At 39.1% G+C, this 23,583-nt stretch overlaps 1 protein-coding gene across 9 annotated transcripts in view; it reads right to left on the reverse strand.

The window, feature by feature from the left end:
* The window catches only part of LOC123674035 (disco-interacting protein 2), a 114,568-nt gene that overhangs the window by 56,109 nt on the left and 34,876 nt on the right, over nucleotides 1-23,583 (reverse strand). For 8 of the 9 annotated variants that reach the window (XM_045608849.1, XM_045608848.1, XM_045608847.1 and 5 more), the window contains exon 2: nucleotides 21,318-23,124. The exons of the other annotated variant lie outside the window; for it this stretch is intronic. In XM_045608849.1, the coding sequence (XP_045464805.1) occupies nucleotides 21,318-22,998 (1,681 nt within the window). In that variant the 5' untranslated portion in view covers nucleotides 22,999-23,124. The remainder of the gene's footprint in view (nucleotides 1-21,317; nucleotides 23,125-23,583) is intronic. 9 annotated transcript variants of the gene reach the window in all.

Consider the following 23,583-nt stretch of genomic DNA (forward strand, 5'->3'; position numbering starts at 1 on the left):
TACACATTTTGGATTGATAGAAGAATTCGCGGATATTTGCATTATTTGTCTGGTCAATATGTTGAACACATAAAATAGTCTGTGAAACGCCAATGGGTGGAAACATCCTCAAATAATCTTAATGAGCAAGGGAGTCGATCGACACATGCTTTCGTAGGTTTTGCAATTTGATTTATTGATATGCTAAAAATATTTTTTGTTGCAGTTTGTTTCGTTGTAGTTCCAGCAGTTCACCCCCATAATAAGTGAAGAGCACAAGTGGTCAAGTTCCTGAAGAACTTTTGAATAAGATGTTTAAATCTAACCGTTCTACCTACGGCAAAGTCATATCTCCTCGCTAGAGAGGTGTATAAGGCAGGAACTACTGAGAGGACATACTGATGATTGCATCAGTGGTCCTGGGATGAAACATCGCCAATACGCCAAGAGAAAGGGCGCACCAATTTGAGTGTTCCATGTTTGTAACAGAGGTTTATAAAAAAAAGGTTTAATTAATTTGTTTCAGACTATTTATGGGGTGCTGATGCCAGCACTTTTCGTACGGCAGCCTTGGTCTGGTTTTTTTGAGCTGCTGAATACTGTTGTTCTCTTTGGTTCAATAGTACTTATGCTCATAAAATTGATGCACAGCTTAATGTTTCTATGAGAATTATTAGTGGGACTATTAGATCGACACCTTTACATTGGTTACCGGTGCTATCACATATAGTTCCGCCTCATATTCGTAAATAAGTTGCAGTCAAGAAATCTTGGGATAAATTTCATTTCTACACGAACTTATTTCCAATTGTATCTTACCTTCCAGCTTCTAGAACTGCTAGATTAAAGTCACGCAAATCTTTATGGATTAATACCTTCCTTCAGTCTAATGAAAGCGACAAGGAAATTTGACGTTCGGAATGGAGTTCTTGTAATGTCTTCAACAAAAGTCTTATCGTTGATCCTTCAGAGAAAGTTCTAGGTTTCAATCTTCCTAGGAAAATTTCGTGTATTTTAAATCGACTTAGGACTGGTCACGGCTCTTCCAATGGGATTCTATGGATAGCCAACTATGTGAGTGCGGTGTGGAAGAAACCATTGACCACTTGGTGAATAACTGTTGTCCAATTTATAAATTTCTTGGTGGTTTCCAAGCTATCCATTCAGTTTCAGATTCTTTTTTAGAATGGATCGCATATTCAAATCAATATAATGGAAACTTATATTTAGTACTCCTTTCTGATTCTTTTTTTTTTGTTTTAGGATTCAATCATAAAAGTCGTCAACCGTTGGTGAAGAGAAAGGATGGAGAAAATTTTGTTTTGGATGAAGAGGAAGCCCTTCAATATAAGTTTATTCTATAAGCGTATACACAAAACAGTCACTACACCGATACGGGGAGACAGAGTTTCTGCTGAGGTTATCTGTTCTCTTGTATCATACGTTGAAATGTATGATGCCCTGTTTACATTTCCTCTGCTCATACTGAAATTACATCTACACATGCTTTGGTGTTTGAAGTTGATAATTTTTGTATTGCTCCATCTCGAAAAAATATAGATATACATTTGAGTGCTGTTTGCCCTACACTTTTTAAAGTTAACGATCAAAAGCGGGACTTTTGCTATATTTCACTCATATTTGATTTGAATTTAGAAGAGTCTACAAAAATTAGAGATGTTCGAAAAATATACTAAATGAAGGGTTTTCCCTTCCGGCCTCTTTACGCACATCTTCCTTAAAACCACTTCTAAGTTATCTATAATTCAAAAGTAGATCAAAACTACGATTATTCGCACATTAGCGCCTCAAACAAACCAAAAACACTAATCGAAAAAATATCTCAACACGGAAACAATAAACCTTTCTGCAAAATCTACACCCCCTTATCCTAGAGTAGGGAAACAAAGCTCAAATATTTCTCGAAACCGGAAAAAGGAAACGAGGCGACGTGTAACTGAACCTTTTTGTGATTTAACATTTCCGCCAGAAGAACGCCAGAGATTACCCCTCTCTACGGCGATTTTCAAATGGACGAGGAAGACCCGACCATCAGCTATTAAAAATATCTAACGCGAGGTTCACACGACATACACCCATTTTCACCATTAGGATTACTGTAGTTATCGGCCCGAGTGATAAATTCAGCCATCATTTCCACATATAATTTCATTCCGGGCTCACGGGGATTATCCATAGGTGTTAAATGTTGAATTTCAGATCCTCGGTATCTATCCCGCTATAGGGAATAAACATGTTATGAATTTACGAGTACCATATTTGGATGGGGTATAATCATGCTATACGCGATATTTATTGGTCGTGCATGCTGGACGCCAATGGCGGCTCGTCTATGGGTTGGTGAAATGTTATCGCAGGTTTCTATGGTTGTATTGGGTGTTGAATACTCGGCAATGAAATCTCAGAAATTAATTGATGACCCGTCGTATGACCTTTGCAAATTTTCCTGTGTAAGGCTAATATTCATTTCCGAATATGGTAACTAACAACAGTTCGGTGAGAACCCCACTGCAATGAATTATCGAAATAATAACTGTCTAAAGGTACGTCTTCCAGCTTCCTTGGATAATTTCCGTCGACCGCTACGCTTAGACGACCTTATCTAACCAATCGTAATTCAAGCAATCGCGTAGCTGGGTGGAGCTTTGCGATTGCTAGGATTGTGATTGGATAGATAGTCGTCGAAACGCGGCGGTCGACGCGATTGCTTGACTTACGATTGGTAAGATAAAGACGTCGAAACGCGGCGGTCGACGGAAACTGACCGAGGAGAACTTACCTTCAGTATATGGTCCGGGATGTCATTTGCTTCCACAAATGGATATTCATTTAAATACCCTTCCTTTTTTAGTTGGAAAACGGGTTTCCTTTGTCATGATAACATTTACTACATGCGAATGCAACCGGATTTTTCTAAACTTGTTGACCAGCCTCAACAATGAAAGAGGTACCCCAAAAGACTACACCATCCCTTAATTGAGATGATATCTATCTAATAAATATTGCCTGTGATATCATTCATATAAAGAATAAACAGTGTTGGTCCTAAAATAAAACTCTGGGCCACCATGTAATCCTGATTAGCATTCATCACTGATGAGGATGATTGCTTTCTATTTCTGAGATAACTTTTCGTCTAGTTTAAATAATCTCAACGTATAACAACCTTCTGTGATTTCGAAATGATTCTTTAGTGACCAACAGTAGGGATTCATCGAGCCAAGTAGCTTGACATTACAAACAACTATTTGACGTGAAAAATTATGTACTTGAGCTTGACTTTAGATATTTCTTTCTTGACTTGAAATCAAGCTACTTGATTTTACTTGAACTTGATCTCGTGCGTGCTTGGACTAAATAAGGAGATTCCTCGAGCGCCGAGAGACTGAAGCATTCGCCAGTGTGACTTTATTAGTAGTTTTCTCAGACTTCTATGAAATCTATTGGTAGATATTGGTAGTTTCAGAAATATCTTTCCAAACTTGACCAAAATGGCCAAGAATTTTTCATCAACGACAGCAGCTTGAAAAAGAAATTGAATTTCCCTTCAAAAATCGTTATATCTCCTGAATTATTCGTCACAGACCCCTCAAATACAGACGTTTTTCAAACATCAAGTTCCGATCTAAAACATACTGAGGTTTCAAGGGCATAGCTCACGTCCAGGAGGAGTTGCAGCCTCGGGAATGTTATCAATTTTTTTTCGAAAATTTCAGATTTTTACCTATTATTTCTGAAATATGATCGCCCAACTGCAAGCATTTTCGCAATCTACATAATCGAATCAACCAATACAGAAGGTAGAAGGTTCCCGATACGTAGTAATCAATAATCGACACAAACAAAGCCAGAAGAAGTAAAAATTCAATTTTATCTATCTTTCCACCCCTAACGAACCGCCACTGTTCGATCGCGTTCATCGATGGCAGTCCGTAATGATACCGAGGCATCTATCGGTATGGTCTGATGCCGGTAATCTCGAAGCACCATAAAATTCGAGCTTGTTGTACGTACTTATTAATCGTAGGAGGGAGCAGAGGGGTTGTTGGTGAATCGTAACCGAGCTCACGAACACGAGCTATTTTTAGATACCGCGAGTTTTTTTTATCTTCTGGCATGAATTCGAAACATGTTTCGAAACTATCGGTCGGCTTATCGCCTAATCCCCGATATTATGCAAGTAGCCGGTTTGTCCGATATATGTATTTTATAATAAGTGTGTTAACAATGGAATTGTCCTTATTCCATATTCAAGAGACACCCGTTCGTTCTGCGACTAGTTCACGGTGGCAACGAGTCGAGTAATGAAACATTCTACCGATACAAACTGTCGTTTTCTATCATAGATCCCCAAAGGAGGAACATAACACAAAGGATCACCTGAACTCGAAGATGGAATGTTCGAAATTTCAAACAATTCACTCCTGAGTACTTTCGTACTTTTAGCTTTATTTCAATGCTTAATAAAAAACGTTACAATCATCTAATTCAAGTCAAATTTGCGACGTTCTGTTCGATAACTTGTTGCCAACTAGAATCCAACTCCATAATTTTCATCTTGTGAAAAACTCTTGGTAAAAAACGCGGACAACCAATTTCTACATGTCTCTATTTATGCCAGATTTGTACCTCAAAGCATGTTGGCCATAGACAGGAAAAGGTGGTCTAGTGATCTAGTCACTTGGTGACTAGATCCGGACTAACAGGGTGTATGCATAAGAACTTCCAATTCGAGCTCCTGTATCTTCTGGAACGTCATCAGAGATGTGTGCGGCTTGGCGTTGTCCTGGAGAAACACAATTCCTCTCCTCTTCACCCATACTGGCCGCTTTTGTTCGATCGCCAGCTTCAAAAGGTCGAGTTGTTCACAGTAAAGGGCAGTTTGACCATAGGAGAGCAGCTCATAGTAGATTATTCCCTGCCAATCCCATCAAAGATACAGCAAACCTTTCCAGGCCTTCAATTCTGGCTTGGTCAAGGTCTGGGTCAATCCGTTGGCTTTCGACCAAGAGCTCTATCGCTTGATATTGCCATCTCCAGCCACTATCCGAGGTTTTTTGCGTCAGAATGTGTGGCACCTAAATATCGAGCTTTCTTTTTGATACAGCCTTCTTCAAATGATTCAAAACAGTTTTATGATCCATGATTAGCTCATGGGCAGCAATAGCTTGGAAACCACCATTAAATTCTTAAGTTGAACAAGTATTCACCAAGAGGTCAGTGGTTTCACGCCAATCTTACATAGTGGGCTTTCACATAGAATGCCATTTGAAGAGCATAATATTGAACGTCCATGATTTAGTCGATATAAAGTACACCAAATGTTCCTGGGAAGATTGAAACCTAGAACTTTCTCTGAAGGATCAGCAATTAGACTTTTGTTGTGACATTACAAGAGTTTAATTCCGAGCGCCAAATATCCTTGTCACTTTTATCAGATTGAAGAAAAGAATCGATTCATATAGGTTTACGTGACTTTAATTCTACAATTCTAGTATCTGCGAGTTGAGATGTTAATTGGAAATAAGTTCGGGAAGAAATTAAATTTATCGCAAGATTTCTTGACTGCAACCTTTCTACAAATATGAGGCGGAAGGAAGTATAGTACTGGTAACCAATGTAAAAGTTGATTGGTGATAATTCTCATAATATGAACATGAGCACTATTGAACCAAACAGAGCAACAGTATTCGGCAGCAGAAAAAACCAAGGACACAGCTGCGTTGAAGAGTGCCATGAAGAACCAGCTAATTCTTGAAGAATAATATTTCTCGATTTCATACGCACATTTTCCTCAAGCGGGCCTTGAAATTCAAAGAAGAATCAAGTTTAAGTCCAAGATATTTGGGAATATAATTATGATTCACGACAAAATAATTGAAAGTTACTTTCGATTTTCTATATTTCCCTTGATAAATAAAAACTTCTGTTCTCTTGTTGTTGATAAGCAAGAAAATAATTTTCCATAACTGTTTAATTTTCATTTGAAGTATCTGAAGAGCAATATCAGGTAAGGTGACAGGGATGTCACACAAGTATAAATTGAGAAGGATGGGGGACAAAACCGAAAGCATCATTCAACGTTTTGAAACTACTTCTTTTGTCGCCATTATCGTTCGTTCGGAAAAGATCCAACAGCTAATTTCTTTCTAGAGATATCGTTCGGGAAATCGAAAAACAAGATATCAAACCAATCCAGATTAAACCGTCGATAAGTTCGCCGAACTTCCTCGGTTCTCGGAATTAAAGCCGCCCTTCCTATGCCCACACCTCAACAACAATCGGCTAGTAACGGATGACGCCAATCAATCCGCACAGATGGCGTTGCCGTCGACGCGTTCCCGCAGGGGACATACCTGAGCGTATCGCTAATAGACAATCCGCAATAATCATTTTCGCATTCAGACCGGATATACGCAGCGCCATCGAGAAGAAATTGTTTTCACCGGCAATTTCGACCGAATCAGGGGCGAAAAAATTGAAAAGTCAACGATGCGCATTCAGATATTCAAATGCGAGTTTAGACGCATTACGGGCGCGCACGATGCGTGAAGATAGGAGTAGTTTTTAACGACCGATAGATTAGTGGTAACTGTTTCCGTTCCATCAGTGTTTACCGTCGACTTGTTCTACTGTAGAGAATACTGGGGCATTTAAATAAAATAATGTATAAGGAAGGAAAGTTGTTTTCATTAATTTATTGTGATATGAAGCTTAGAATACTTTCTGCCTACCGTTGCCTAATGTATGTACGCAATGCAACACTGATAATAATTTTCATATCAGACTGAATGCGCTGTTAACCTATATCAATATGTCACAATCCAAAAAAAAAAAAAAAAATGTTTGCTGGAAATTTCCTCTTCACTCATTTCAACTATACGAGTTGATCACTAATTTATAGAAAGCTTTTAGCGCTCTATCATTGAAAATAAAATTTCAAATCATCTTGATATTTCTTAGAAAAATATCGCATTTTTGTCAATGTTTTGCTTGATTGTTTAACATTCTGATTATCAAAACTTAACTTATTATTGAATAATTTATCGGTTGCAAACAACGTTAGTCAGAATTATAACATTTTTTCCATCCAAAAATGGTTTTCCCAAAACTGCTATGAAAGTATCGTATTCTTCATAACTTACTGAATTTCAAAACTATATATATTGCTCACACTGTGAGAAATATTATTCCTCACGGCACTTTACCCACACCTCGCTTGATAGACCAATGAAATTGGGCTTTTCAAAAGTAGTTTCTATGGAAACGCAAGAAATGCATAGATACTGTCAACGAGGGCCACTTTGAATTGGAGGTACATTACTTGTGAGTGCTATTTGAATTTATGCAGTTGTAGGAAAAGTATAGTGTGCAACATGTGGAGAAAGTCCTTTTTCTCACGAGTGTGAAAGTTTGTGGCACGAGCCTGAAAGGCTAGTTCAAATAGTACTCACAAGTAATGTACATGATTCAATTCAAAGTCCTTTTTCTCACGAGTTTGACAGTTTGTGGCATAAGCTTGAAAGGCGAGTGCAAATAGTACTCGTAAGTAATGTACATGATTCAATTCGAAGTCTTTTTTCTCACTCGTGTGTTTGAGGCACTCGCCTTTCAGGCTCGTGAGAAAAAGGACTTTGAATTAAATCAGGTACATTACTTGTGAGTACTATCTGAACTCGCCTTTTAGGCTCGTGCCACAAACTTTCACACTCGTGAGAAAAAGGAAAAGTATAGTGTGCAACATGAGGAGAAAGTCTTTTCTCTCACTCGTGTGTTTGCGGCGTTCGACTTTCAGGTGCCATTAACTTTCACACTCGTGAGAAAAAGGACTTTTTCCACTTGTTGCACAATATACTATTCTATACAGCCTTATGAAAAGCATGAATGCGAAATCAATATCAATCGGAAACGTCAGAATCACCCTAACAACAGATGCATAAGACATAACCCGAACAATTTTACGACATAATGCACAACAACCACTCAGTTTTAGAATATACCCATTCCCGCGCAACAATTCCAAACTACTTTCCTGAAAGTCTCTAAGTGCGCCTCGTAATTTCAAATAAGCGCAACACAGACACAAAGAAAACACAGATAATTCATTATAGGATCTTTCATAAATCTACATGAATAATAGGAGTAGAGGTGATTTCTCTCAGGCAACAGACACATTCTATATGAGATTTGTCTGGCTGTATATTCCAAGTTGAGTGTCATTTCCTGAATATTGCGAAACAAACGCAAGAGTAATGGGATTTCGCAGTTTTTACCATCGTATACGACCAAGCCCTCAGAGTCTGTTTTTTCCTCTCTCGGAATCGTAGAAGGTAGGAATTAAGCTGTGCTCGTGTGGAATAACAACGAGAACCCCCGGTATGAAGACATGTTACGACTTCATAACGTTTGACGTGGATCCTCCTTCGCAAGTTGCAAGTTTAATTTTTCACCGATCATCCAGCAATCACCGGTGTGGAAGTTTATAACATGAAATGAGGAACTGCGCGGAATACTCGATGTGATGGAATGGCAAATGAGGTTCGAAACGTTTGCTCAAAGATTGCTTCATTAAAGATGCACTTAACAGGTTGGCCGTGGAAAGAAAGGTGGAGCTATCGTAAAAATAGAAGTGCATTGAAGGATACGCTTGAATGAATGTGTACCAACATTAGAATATATTTGTTATGGTAGGAATTCACCGGAGATCGATGAAGTTGTAAATAAAAGAAAACACGTGATATAAACAATAAACCTTCAAATGAAAAAGATTAAGCCATAAGCAGAGACGTAGTGACAGTAGGTGCCGTGTAGGAGACAAGCTAGACTTTTTCTGAGAAGAAGAAGTTATCTGGCACATTTTGCTGGCCCGAGAGATGCGTATCGTCAGAAAGGCGAGTGATGCAAACAAACGAGTGAGAAAAGGACTTTTCCTACAACTGCTATGGAAAGTAGCGTATTCGTCATAGTTCACTAAATTCGAAAACTATGTATTGCTCATACTGTGAGAAATATTATTCGAAACCTCGCTTGGTAGACCAATGAAACTTTTGAAAAGTCGTTTCTATGGAACCGCAAGAAACGCATAGGTAGTGTCAACGAAGGCCATTTTGAATTGAATCGGGTACATTTCTTGTATTATTTAAATTTGTATAATTGAAGGAACAGTATAGTATGCAACAAGAGAATAGTATATTGTGCAACATGCGGGGAATTTTCAACTTTTCTCACGAGTGAGGAAGTTTGTGGCAAGAGCCTGAAAGGCGAGAGCCGCAAACACACCAGTGTGAAAAAGGACTTTCGCCACATGTTCACACTATCATTTTCCTACAATTGCACAAATTCATTTAACACCAGAAATGTACTATTCAATTCAAAATGACCTTCGTTGACAGTACCTTTTCATTTCTAGCGTTTCCATGGAAACGGCTTTTCAAAAGCCAGATTTCATTGGTATATCTAGCGAGGTGTGGGCAAAGTGCCATGAGGAATAATATTTCTCACAGTATGAGCAATACAAAAGTTTGGAATAATTATGAAGAATACGCTACTTTTCATAGCAGCTGTAAGAAAAGTTTTTTTTTCTCACATATAGAGAAAGTTCCAGACTCAAACTTCCACACTCGTGAGAAAAGTTGGACTTTCACCACATGTTGCACGATATACCATTTTCGACAACTGCACAAATTTGAGTAATACAAGTAATGTACCTGATTCAATTCAGAATGGCCTTCATTAACAAGACCTATGTATTTCTTGCATTTCCATAGAAACGACTTTACAAAAGCCCATTTTCATTGGTCTATGAAATGTTGTGTGAGCTAAGTACCGTGAGGAATATTATTTCTCATAGTATGAGAAAAACATAGTTTAAAAATTGAGTAAGCTATGAAGAATACGCCTTTTCTCAATCGTTTGTTTGCAGAACTCGCCTTTAAGGATCGTGCCACAAACTTCCACACTCCTGAGAAAAGTTGGACCTTCCCCACTTGTCGCACAATATACTATTTTCGAATTGATATAATTTTGTGATGCTGACATTTGTGATATCTATATGAGCCATTTGAAAACCACGAAAGAGGTAATATCTTCTTTTCATCTTGTCGGAACGATCTCAATGAAAACATCTGTGTCAAAAGTAATGAAATTATAATTTGGACGCTGTAGTTCTTGAGCTGTTGTCCATCCAGGTTTTAATTCTTAACAGTTATTTTATTACTTCTAAACTAAAAAATTTTCGAAAGAAAGGGTCTGCTGATATTGTTTAGCACTAAAGCCCGGATCAACCTTGCGAATATGACGACAATGTCTATCTCCAACGTCTCGCGAAATATTTCCACGGCCGTCTCACACGGCCGATGCGAATTTCTCCATCTGCGCCAAGCCCCTCGGTAACACCTGGGGCTCTGCACCGTTACAACCTGCAGTGCGCTGCACCAAACGCACAAGCTTTCCACCCAGTGTCCGATCCTGCTGCTACGCGCCATTACTCTCTCGACATGACCAACGACTAATTACGGCCTGGTGTTTAGCGACAAAGAATCCACCAGTCGTCAATTATCGAAACGAAACTTGTCACGCCACTTTTTGTGGCTGGCGGTTTTCGATAACGTAGAGGCCGAGATGAGAGGATGCCAACAAGACCGCTATTCTTCTTCTTATTCTTCGGCGTTTGGTTTTGATTCCGAGCCTACCGAAGATGGTGGGAGCGTTGTGATCGCTTTTGGGCAGGAAATAATTTTTGATCTACCAAAATGTATTTCGGATCATTCTGAACAATTTTGGTTTCGTTTCTGTCTGCATGTCCTTGTAAGAGTCTTAAATTCTATAAGTATTATCCGATATTGATGAAATTTGGCACGGACATCCAGTTTGAGCCGCAGATGGTCCCATAAAAAAGTCAGCTTTACTAGATTAAAGATAGACGTTGAGCATGGACAAACGTGAATTTTCCGGGTATCACAGTAATAAACATAGATAGAGCAAGCATATGTCATTTTCAGTAAGCAAATTTTGTCCCCACCATGAACTATCAAATTTGACATGAAGCGCACGGAAATGATAACATATCAGAGATACGATATTTCATCCAATTCGCGAGTTTCTCCACAAAACACGCACTTCTTATGTCCCAAAGTGAATTAACGTTTCATTCATTCAATCAATTAACTCGAAATATATTGAAATGAGTACCTAAATATATAAGAAATTCGGAAAACAAACTTCAAGCGCGCCAAACGACGTGAAACAACCGATGACACTAGGAGAGCAAAATTGCCAAACCTTGGATTTCAGCAGGTAGATACAGAAAAATAAATATTCTGCTTATTATAAAATCGACAATTAGGAATAATATCGGATTCCAAATATTCAAATTTGCATATTCAATCGAGAATCACTCAAATAAATATATTTCATTCGATATTATATACATTCATAACGATATAGTAAAATTGTGGATTTGAAAATATATCACAATCCGACAACGTAATCTAACCATGTTGGGGACATGTAAAATTTGCGATAGAACAGTGGTTCCTAATTAGGAGAACAAATTTTCAATAAATTTGTACCTTCCGTTTTCCTTAAGAATCCAGGGTACCATCGACCGTGGCCCATCATGTAGAGTCGAAAGAGTCTCTTCTAATTTATGGACGAGCTAGAATTTTAACACTGACATGGTTCGTTTGTATTAGCAACATCATGACGTCAGGGATTGAAGGAAAATCTCATTGCCAGACAATTAAACAATAATTTTACTGCTCAAGAAATTATTTCTAACGTTTCATTGCATACTGAAAGATTATTAATGATTCATTCAAAATTATATTGAATCAATATCTTATACGAATGCAGATAAACGCAGTAGATAAAAATGAAATTGAAAACAACCAAAACCTTCTATTACGAATGAAATAAATACGGATATCAGAATAAGTGAATCGGAAACATGATGAAGGGCTGACAGCACAACTTTAGGAATTGCCTGGTATTGTATTCGTTTTTGAGGTGGATACAGTTGACAACTTGGAATTGGCTTTTCGTGCCGCCATCACTGAAATAAAAATCCTATAGTGTCGTTCTCAACAATTTATAAAAAGGCTGGGATGTTTCTGGGTAATTATTCACTTTATCCCATACTGCTCTGAACCTGATGAAATTTTCCAAACCAAGTTTGTGGTGTAGATTATGAATCCGAAGTCTGCAACGATTTTGCACGCTTCGGTCCATATTACGCTACTGAAATTTTCGAAGACGCGGTAATTTGTCAGTTGATCGTATACCATCGGTCGGAGCGCGGATGCGCGGATCTAGAGAGAATCTTCTGAGAGATTTTCAATAGTTGTCGAGACTTCAGCAAAGATACGTACCTAAGATTTAGATTTCAGTCATTATCAATTTAATTTGAGATTTGGAATCTAATTTATCGGCGAGAATTGTGTCGGGATTCTCGGTAAGTGTTGACATGAATATTTGTATTCAACAAGTAATAATCTCACCAGAACGAATTAATTTAATTTTTTAAGTTTTTTTTTAGAGTCATCCATCTTGTCGAAACGTATTTCAGGTTTGGTAGGATTCTTTTTGTGTCAAACAATTTCAACAAAACTCCTTCTCAGGTTTATTTGATAATAAATGTAATGATTTCTTTGTAATTTCTTGGTTAGAAATCCGAGAAGGAGTTATAAATTGAGTAAACATATTCTAATATCGTTGTTCATTTTCTCAAAGCACCTCCCGTGGAATTGGAACAACAGAAACCTTTCTTGGGATTGAAAAATATCAAGAAGTACTTCCTTGAGATACAGAATTTGGAATAGTACGTATGTTAAACCACTTTAGTTCCTGAATCTGAAAGAATACCTGCGTAATACCTGGCATTATCACATCAACTTCGTTGCATGGGGATTGGAGTACTATAGCTTCCTGATAAGATCTGGTGTTCAGAAGGCTGAAAATAATTTACAGAAGAGGTTCCATCCTAATAGCAGAGTAACTCATTCAAAAAGGATTTAAGTTAAGTTGTTATTTCATTATTTGTTTAGATTGAAAAGGATCGATCTTTGTATATTTTAATTTCATTAAATTTGTAAAAACCTGGGTGGGAGTTTTCTTGCCAAATAAGCCAAACCAACCCTAGAAATTAGTCTTTAGAGTCTCATGGGCAATTGTAACGTTACAAGTCAACAAACGCTTATCGCCTTTTTTAAAAAAGAAAATTATAAAATCAACAAATATTCACCAACAACCACCAAAAATCGTTCCTAACCTAACAGATAACAGGTAAGGTTAGGTTAGGTTAGAAATTATTTTTGATGGTTGTGAAGTGACCTTAGTGAATATTTGTTTTTTTTTTGTCAAATATTTTTCAAAAAAACTCGAAAAAGAGTTAATTGACTTCACAAAATTGGTAAGTCTGGAAAATTTCATCTTGTTCAGAACAGTATGCGATGAAGTAAATAATAATATAATATACACTGCGCAAAAAAATTAACGCACATTCTGAAATCTCAATTTTAATGAAAATTAACTCTACATTGACTTTATAACTTATTTTTTTATGTTCTCTCAGGAAGGTTTTGAACGAAACAAGACACATTAAATGGAAGAAAAATTCAGGATTTCACCGAATCTTATGTGAAAGAAGAGAAATAAACAATTTTCAAAATACTGGAATACTGATAAGTGATTTAATACTTGGTATTTCCACCCCTTGCGTTAATTACAGCTCGGCAACGACGGTTCATGCTCAAAATTAGTGATATTAAAATTTTCTGATCTAATCCTTCCCAGATTTCCCTGAGTTGGATTCCTAAGTCATTAAGAGTACCTGGATGATTTTCTGAACTTCTCAGCCTTCTATTGAGGTTGTCCCAAACCTGCTCAATCGGATTGAGATCTGGACTTCTTGCTGGCCATTCCATTCGAGAGACTTCCACCTCTTCGAGGTACTGAACGATGCATGCACGATGGGGTCTGGCATTATCGTCCATAAAAATGAAATTTTCACCAATGTATGGGGCAAATGGCACTACATGCTCTTCAAGAATATTCCTTAAATACCTATCAGCATTCATAGCTCCATTATCAACGACCACTAGGTCTGTGCGAGCAGTCAAAGATATTCCACCCCATATCATAATCGATCCTCCCCCGAAACCAGTACTATTCAGGAAATTGCACTGAGCATATCTTTCATGTGGACGTCTGTATACAAGGGAACGTCGATCACAATGGTAGAGGCAGAATCTAGACTCATCTGTGAAGAGAACTCTTTCCCAATTAAAGTCTTCCCAATGGATATGCTCTCTCGCAAAATCCAAACGCGCCCTTCGATGGGCTGGGGTAAGAGCTGGGCCTCTTGTCGCGACACGAGGCCTTAAATCATATTCTCTGAGGCGATTTCTTATTGTCTGAGTGCTAATTCGCACCCCATGAGTTTGCTCAAGCTGATTTTGAAGGAGGCGAGCAGTTGCAAACCGTTGTCCCAACGAAGAAACTCTCAAGTAACGTTCTTGAATGGCAGTTGTTACCCGTGGTCTACCCTGTCCTGGTCTTCGGACATTCATACCTGTCTCCCTTGATCGCTGCAACATTCTGGACACACTTGTATGTGAAACTCCAAACCTTTCTGCAATTCTTGTATATGTCTACCCTTCTTCTCGCAAAACTACCGCTTGGGCACATTCCTCTTGGGTCAAATTGCGTGTTTCGCGTTGCATAGCGATCGAGTGTAGAAAATCAAACGAAAGAAAAACTATTGATCACTAGAATTGATCGAGAACAACTGATTTCAGAATGGAGCCAATAAATTCAAAATCTGATAATCTCATCTTTTTTTATTCCTGCTGGGAAAAAACATCTGTATTGAAGAAAAACGTTGAAAGTGGATAACATATGCATGCATAATTCCGATAAAAATAATTATCATTGAGAACACCTTCAGTTGTAGAATAATTTGAGATTTCCATAATGTGCGTTAATTTTTTTGCGCAGTGTAGTTTCGTCGAACGATTTATAAAAATGCTAGAAAGTCTCTGTTGAAATGCTCTGTTTCTCTAAGTTTCTCCCAAGATGAATATTCTTTGATCACCACCTCCGACATCGAGAATATCCCGCTCGAAAACTGGAGCCGCGCGATTCCATCTTTCGACTCGTACATTTCAATGAAACCTCGCCTTCTCAATGGGACCGCCTGTCTCCTGTACGAATTTTCATTACTGTTAATCTTTTATCTCGAGTTCGTGACTGTTGGGAAGATTTGTTCTTCGCCGTTCCGTTTAATAGAACCGAGCTTGACGAATGGGCCCTCGTTAAAGGAAAAAAAAAAAGGGACAGTATCCTTATAACAAACATTTGAAATTCAAATGAAGCTTTGCTACGCCGCTGGACATGAAAGCGGAGATTTATCTATCTATTCAGAGTCGCAGCCTCTCTTGCTGCAGTCTGGATGAACGGAAAGGTCTCTAAAGTTCACGGCGGTCGAGGGCGTGCAGGGAACATCTCTTGTGCGAGCCACACCTGATGATCAACTCCAAGAGAGCTCGGACTCTTCGCGATGGTTCTTTAAAATCGCCTGTGACCGTGGGTTCTCAACGACTTGCTTGGCGCGGATGCGCCGCTAGAAAAACCCAAGGAACGCCATTTGCCTCGAGTTCAACGCGGTACTCTTCGAATCGATTCGTTCAGAATATTGTCATATTTTGGAATATTATCAACATTCTGAATATTGTCAACTTTTGGAATATTATCAACATTCTGAATATTGTCAGCTTTGGGAATATTTTCAACTTGCAGAATATTGTCAACATTGAGAATATTGTCCAACATTGAGAATATTTTCCACATTAAGAATATTTAATGGATTCGGTAGTTACTTGATAGAAATTCGTTATCAAATGAAATTAAGTTAGTTTTATTTCATTTAGCATTCATAAAATGGCGCCTTTGAAAAACCAACTTTAATTCGGCATTCTCCAAAATGAACATTATACAATGATCTTCAGGAATAATACTTTAACATATTCAGATGATTATTAGGTCAATTGAAAAGTCCCCGGTGTGATGCACAGATGTCGGTGCTAGTATTAAATCCATATGATTTTCAGTTAGTACCAACCTTCAAATAATACGTGTCAAAATTTGACATCAGTCCTACCATTAGTTTGCGAGATATCGGGTTGTGAGTGTAGCTACTTTTGTTATTTGAAAAAAGATGAAAAAAAATAGAATTTCGTGTGCTGATAACACATAATTGTTTGAAGAGAAAAATTACAGTTGAAGCAGAATATTGGCTTGATGGAGAGTTTCCGGGGTCTGCACCAGGAAAATCAATCATCATTGATTGATATGCTAAGTTTAAACGTGGTGAAATGAGAACCGAAGACGGCGAACGCAGTGGACGCCCAAAAGAGGCTACCGCCGACGAAAAAATAATAAAAGTTCACAAAATGATTTTGAATGACCGTAAAGTGAAGTTGATCGAGACAGCAGACATTGCGAAGATATCATCTGAACGTGTACATCATACCATTCACGAACATTTGTACATGAGAAAGTTGTGTGCAAAATGTGCAATAAACCTGAATTTTGCGCCGATATGTGACAATGGATGAAACATGGCTTCTTCATTTCACTCCCTAGTCCAATCGACATTCAGCAGGGTGGACTGCAGACGATGAACCGAATACAAAGCGAGGAAAAAAAGCAACAGTCAGCTGGCAAGGTTATGGATGAAATCGTTTAAAAAACGGTCCCATTTGAAGGAAAAAAAAAGGTGCTGTTTCATCAAGACAATGCGCTGTGTCACAAATCAATGAAAAAAATGGCAAAATTTCATGAATTGAGCTTCGTATTGCTTCTGCATCCACCGTATTCGCCAAATCTGGTCCCCAGCGTTTTTTTCCTATTCTCAGACCTCTAAAAAATGCACGCTGGAAAGAAATTTAGCGCCAATGGAGATGTAATCGCCGAAACTGAGACCTATTTTGAAGCGAAAGACAAATCGTACTACAAAAATGGTATCGAAAAGTTGGAAGATCGCTATAATCGCTGTAGCGCCCTTGAAGTCAACTATGTTGAATAATCAAATCGAATCTTGCCAAAGGAAGTGTTATACTATAGTAGACCGGAGACTTTTCAATTGGCTCTGTTTCTCTAAGTTTCTCCCAAGATGAATATTCTTTGATCACCACCTCCGACATCGAGAATATCCCGCTCGAAAACTGGAGCCGCGCGATTCCATCTTTCGACTCGTACATTTCAATGAAACCTCGCCTTCTCAATGGGACCGCCTGTCTCCTGTACGAATTTTCATTACTGTTAATCTTTTATCTCGAGTTCGTGACTGTTGGGAAGATTTGTTCTTCGCCGTTCCGTTTAATAGAACCGAGCTTGACGAATGGGCCCTCGTTAAAGGAAAAAAAAAAAGGGACAGTATCCTTATAACAAACATTTGAAATTCAAATGAAGCTTTGCTACGCCGCTGGACATGAAAGCGGAGATTTATCTATCTATTCAGAGTCGCAGCCTCTCTTGCTGCAGTCTGGATGAACGGAAAGGTCTCTAAAGTTCACGGCGGTCGAGGGCGTGCAGGGAACATCTCTTGTGCGAGCCACACCTGATGATCAACTCCAAGAGAGCTCGGACTCTTCGCGATGGTTCTTTAAAATCGCCTGTGACCGTGGGTTCTCAACGACTTGCTTGGCGCGGATGCGCCGCTAGAAAAACCCAAGGAACGCCATTTGCCTCGAGTTCAACGCGGTACTCTTCGAATCGATTCGTTCAGAATATTGTCATATTTTGGAATATTATCAACATTCTGAATATTGTCAACTTTTGGAATATTATCAACATTCTGAATATTGTCAGCTTTGGGAATATTTTCAACTTGCAGAATATTGTCAACATTGAGAATATTGTCCAACATTGAGAATATTTTCCACATTAAGAATATTTAATGGATTCGGTAGTTACTTGATAGAAATTCGTTATCAAATGAAATTAAGTTAGTTTTATTTCATTTAGCATTCATAAAATGGCGCCTTTGAAAAACCAACTTTAATTCGGCATTCTCCAAAATGAACATTATACAATGATCTTCAGGAATAATACTTTAACATATTCAGATGATTATTAGGTCAATTGAAAAGTCCCCGGTGTGATGCACAGATGTCGGTGCTAGTATTAAATCCATATGATTTTCAGTTAGTACCAACCTTCAAATAATACGTGTCAAAATTTGACATCAGTCCTACCATTAGTTTGCGAGATATCGGGTTGTGAGTGTAGCTACTTTTGTTATTTGAAAAAAGATGAAAAAAAATAGAATTTCGTGTGCTGATAACACATAATTGTTTGAAGAGAAAAATTACAGTTGAAGCAGAATATTGGCTTGATGGAGAGTTTCCGGGGTCTGCACCAGGAAAATCAATCATCATTGATTGATATGCTAAGTTTAAACGTGGTGAAATGAGAACCGAAGACGGCGAACGCAGTGGACGCCCAAAAGAGGCTACCGCCGACGAAAAAATAATAAAAGTTCACAAAATGATTTTGAATGACCGTAAAGTGAAGTTGATCGAGACAGCAGACATTGCGAAGATATCATCTGAACGTGTACATCATACCATTCACGAACATTTGTACATGAGAAAGTTGTGTGCAAAATGTGCAATAAACCTGAATTTTGCGCCGATATGTGACAATGGATGAAACATGGCTTCTTCATTTCACTCCCTAGTCCAATCGACATTCAGCAGGGTGGACTGCAGACGATGAACCGAATACAAAGCGAGGAAAAAAAGCAACAGTCAGCTGGCAAGGTTATGGATGAAATCGTTTAAAAAACGGTCCCATTTGAAGGAAAAAAAAAGGTGCTGTTTCATCAAGACAATGCGCTGTGTCACAAATCAATGAAAAAAATGGCAAAATTTCATGAATTGAGCTTCGTATTGCTTCTGCATCCACCGTATTCGCCAAATCTGGTCCCCAGCGTTTTTTTCCTATTCTCAGACCTCTAAAAAATGCACGCTGGAAAGAAATTTAGCGCCAATGGAGATGTAATCGCCGAAACTGAGACCTATTTTGAAGCGAAAGACAAATCGTACTACAAAAATGGTATCGAAAAGTTGGAAGATCGCTATAATCGCTGTAGCGCCCTTGAAGTCAACTATGTTGAATAATCAAATCGAATCTTGCCAAAGGAAGTGTTATACTATAGTAGACCGGAGACTTTTCAATTGGCCTGTTAGATATAAACTGAAAATTACATTTTTCATGGATTTTCAACAGCCTCTATTTTTTAACCCAGCCGAATCTGAAGAAATGGTAAGAAGTCTTTCTTTCGACCTCAATAATCTTCATTTGTAAAAACTCCAACCAAACAAAGACATCCCTAACAATGATGAAGATATAACATATACCAACGTGGATTCTTTTATGAGCCTATATGAGCTTTTACATATGAGTTCATTACTTTCAGTTCGATTATTCGGAATATCATCATAAATGCGGTTTCATAACGTGAGAAATAAGACTCCGAAGACCAAACCTTCAAAACTCCTAAACAAAACTCAACTTTTTCCGCCTCCTGTACCTAATGGAAATCCAGCCACATCAATAACGATACTTCAATCACATCGGCGGCTATCGGAGTCGTCCAATGATGGAGAGTTAACGAAAAAAAAAACCAGTCTACGGTTAGCGCGGTCAGAGTCCTCTAGGCCGAGTCAATCTGCGTCGCTTACGTAATCCCCCCGTGTCCATTAATAACCAAATTACGGAGACATAATTGGTTTTCCGATTCTCCGTTGCGTCACAGTTGGCCATTCATACGAGCGCCGAGAGCTGGTCCGGACCTCTCCGTCCGTGGGAAATTGGAAATGTAATTCATGGGGAAATTTCATATCTTTGAGGATACGCACGCCGGTCAAGGGCTCGTTAACGACCACCCGTGCCTGAAGGGTGGATTTCCAGCGAATTTTTCCTCTCGTTCGGTCGCCATATGGTGGAAATCGTGATACACGTATGATGTTCTTCAAGGGTCAGTTCGAGTACTTATGATTTTGTCATATCGGCTTGGATGATTTTAGTTAACCTGCGCTTTGAGCTGAAACGCTGTAAACCACGATCTTTTTCGAAAGAAGATACCTATAGGAACTTAGGATTTTCAAGGCCTGGGGGTTCTGAATATACCGAACACATACAAAATTGATCTCCCTGCCAGCGAGTGAAAAAGATCAAAACTGGAAAGACGATTTGTGGAAAATTATCATAAATATAGGACTTAACACAACAGAAACCTGCTAATAACGACAATGTTGTGAAATAATAAATAAGTTGTTGAAGAACAAAAACTTTTAAACAGCAATAAACATAAAATATAAATATAAAAGAACATATTATATGTTTCCATTACATGGGTGCACATGATGGCCGGAAAAGGGTTAGACGACGTTGGGGAGAAAGACGTGAACCTCAGTTTGATGTTGACCGTCATGTACCGGGTTTTTCACCATAATTTGACAAAAGTTTCACGAAATTGACTAGTGTTTTTTTGAAATGATTTCACAAAACGATAAATATTGATTGCAACTTCATTTTTTCGAATGGAACACCCTGTATATTCTTCTATATTTGACTAGCTCTTTTTCCCCTGATTTCGAATATATAACATATGTTTGGCCTATCTTCTTTTGAGTACCACAGAGTTTCAAATTTTAAAAACCATCTGGCAAGCTAAGTAATTGTTTTCAATTGGAAAGCTGCGGTATTCAGAATGCCTTTTTTTGAGTTATCTCGTTTGCTACGATATATAACATACGTTTGTCATTGAATAAAACTATTCATCGAATATGCACTACACAGAAGCGGAAAAATTCGAAAAATTTTCGCTTTATGTGGAGAACAATAAAAATAAGAAAGCTACAGGGAGAGAATATATGGAGTTGCATCCAATAATGAAAAACGTATGTCATATCGTTGCCAACGAGATAACTCAAAAAAAGACATTTTGAGTTATCGCAGCCTTCCACTTGAAAATTGATTACTTTTGCCAGGTGGTTTTTAGAATTTGAAACTCTGTGGTACTCGAAAAAACTTATTTGAGACCTAGTGAAACAATTCCTCACCACCGAAAATTAAGGCAATAATGCTTGGGCGATGATATCAAAAAGGGCGAGAACATGCTTCCTCAGCATATATGACAGACCCTTAGCACTACCCCGTCCAGTTCAAGAAAAAAAATTTACATAAAATTAAAAAAAAAAATAAGAATATCCTGTTTTTCTCGTATCCTAGATGAAGCCAATGAAACTTACCGCATTTTCTGTTAGGTCTTCTCAAGGTGGACGGCGCCCTTATGATGGTCGGTCTGACGACAAACGTAGCATTCCTCTTACGCGATATACCGATCGACTTCTTCCTCTTGATCGGTCGAGCCACCTTCGCCGAGGTCGTCGGTATATACTTCCACTCACTATCACTATTACTATCAACAGAGTCACCGTCGGAATCGCTCAACAACCGAGCGGTCTCTTCACAAACCGACCCTCTCACTTCATCGTCTTGCGAACTGTCATCAGAAAGGTGTCCGTTCTCGCATCGCCCATCTTCCCACAGCTCCAGGTCCAGATCCCCCGGTAGGCTTTCGTACAGATCCTCGTCCGTAGTCGTGTCGACGCCCACGTAGACACTCTCCGTCGGATTCAGGTTTCTTATCTCACACATCTCACTCCTGAAGGACTTCTTCCTCTTCATCGAGGGTTTCCTCTTCTCCGGAGGCACGAAGATCATAGGGTCCAGCTTGAGGAAGCTCAGCTGACGCGGACGCCTGCCAACGACCACCTGGTAGATGTCGTTCTTGCAGCTCCTCCGTTTGTCCTCTCTCGTCAGCTTGTTCTTCTTTTTCCTGCTGCTCTTCCGCTTCACCGAGCGTCTGTTGGTCTCCGCCAAGGTAGTCCTCTTGAAGTAACCGTCGCGACTCACCGACAGTCTCGGTTTTGGCTGTTTATTGAAGAACCCCGAGGTCATCTTAAAGGGTGAATTGAAGTCGGAGAAACGAGACGTCGGCACAGAAAATGATAAGCCAGAATCCCTGCTAGAAAGAAGACCAGTCGAATTCGTGGTGTTGCTGTTGGAAGAGGAGGTTCTGCTCACGTAAAACCCTTGCCTCTTCTGAAGGCGATTGGATATCACTCTGTCGTCCTTCATGTCTCGCAACGCGCTGTCCAGAGAGTTGTGTGCTGGTGGGTTCGATTGGCGTTCGTTACTCCTCGGTATCTCCAGGCTTCTAGGAGACATTACCCTAGGGGCGTCCATCCAGATCCTACCCAGACTGATGGAAAGCGAGCACATCTCTTCGTTGCCGGAATCAGTCGGCATCAACGAAGGTAAACGGTTGAGTTTCGTCTTATCCCTCATCAAGGGGGATTTCTTAATATCTACGGAATCGCCCCAAGGAAACATCTCCACTGCCGAATCGTTGCTCTCCTTCCGTTCCAGGATGCTGGAATGCGACGATCTCCTCCTAAGGGTTGGGGAGCAAGATATCTCCTCGATAATAGGAGGAGGGAGGTTGTCGTCGGAGGCAGGTACGTATATAACAGTCCTCTCAGAACCCTTACCACCGAACGACGTCAAAGGTGGCTCTTTCACCTTGAACTTCTCCGGTTGAGCGTTGTTCTTGGTGGTGCTTGGAAGAACATGCTTTCTCCTCGGCAGCTCCATATAGGTGTTTTGGAACGGCTCATCTCTATCCACCTGAATGGCGGAGTCGACTTTGCACGTGGCTTCAAAAATTTTGGATAGTTCCTCTTCGGGAACGGTTTGCGTGGCTACTTCCAGCTTCGATAAGTTCTTTTTCTTGCCGCGATCCAGATAGCTCTTTCGTATTGATATCCTCTTGAATGATTCGCTCCTTCTGAAACCGGAGTCATCCTTCTTTTTCTTCTTCTTGCCCCCGACTAACCTACGAAGGTTCTCGAACGATAGGGGTCTCATTTTTGTATTTCAGGTGCCTTCCGTCTTTATGATGATCACAGCCTTCGACGTACGGTTCTTCATGGTAGGAGGTAGATTTTTGGGGCTTCTTGAGAGTCCCATATGGCTGATGCACTATAAGTTTACCTAGAGGGGCGAACAAAGATTCAGTTGACAATCATAGGTGTTATGCAGAGTTCCCAGGAGGCAAGAGCAATAAATATCCAAGGTGCACTTCTTACGCGTATTGTCCACTTCAGGAAAGATGGTTTTTTAATTATAACGAGTTTTCGAAATGTCTTGCGATTTCAGTATATTTCCGATATCATTCTTCAACACAGAAGAATATATCAGAGCTACGCGTAATATTCATTCGAGAATCACAAAAAAATGATTGTGTCTTCTGCTTCTTGGCTGAAGATTCGGAAACCTCATGAGGAAGATAAACATAGTAAATGTTAATCGCTTCAATTCAATGCTAACATATACGGTTAAAATTGAATGCAAAGTTTTTCTGTCTGTAATCCCCAGAAATTCAACAGGTAATTGGCCTTTAGAAAGTAATAATTTCACACCTGTGTTCCGTTATTTTGAGACTATATGAAG

Source organism: Harmonia axyridis, chromosome 2, assembly GCF_914767665.1.
Source record: "Harmonia axyridis chromosome 2, icHarAxyr1.1, whole genome shotgun sequence".
Lineage (NCBI taxonomy): Eukaryota > Metazoa > Arthropoda > Insecta > Coleoptera > Coccinellidae > Harmonia > Harmonia axyridis.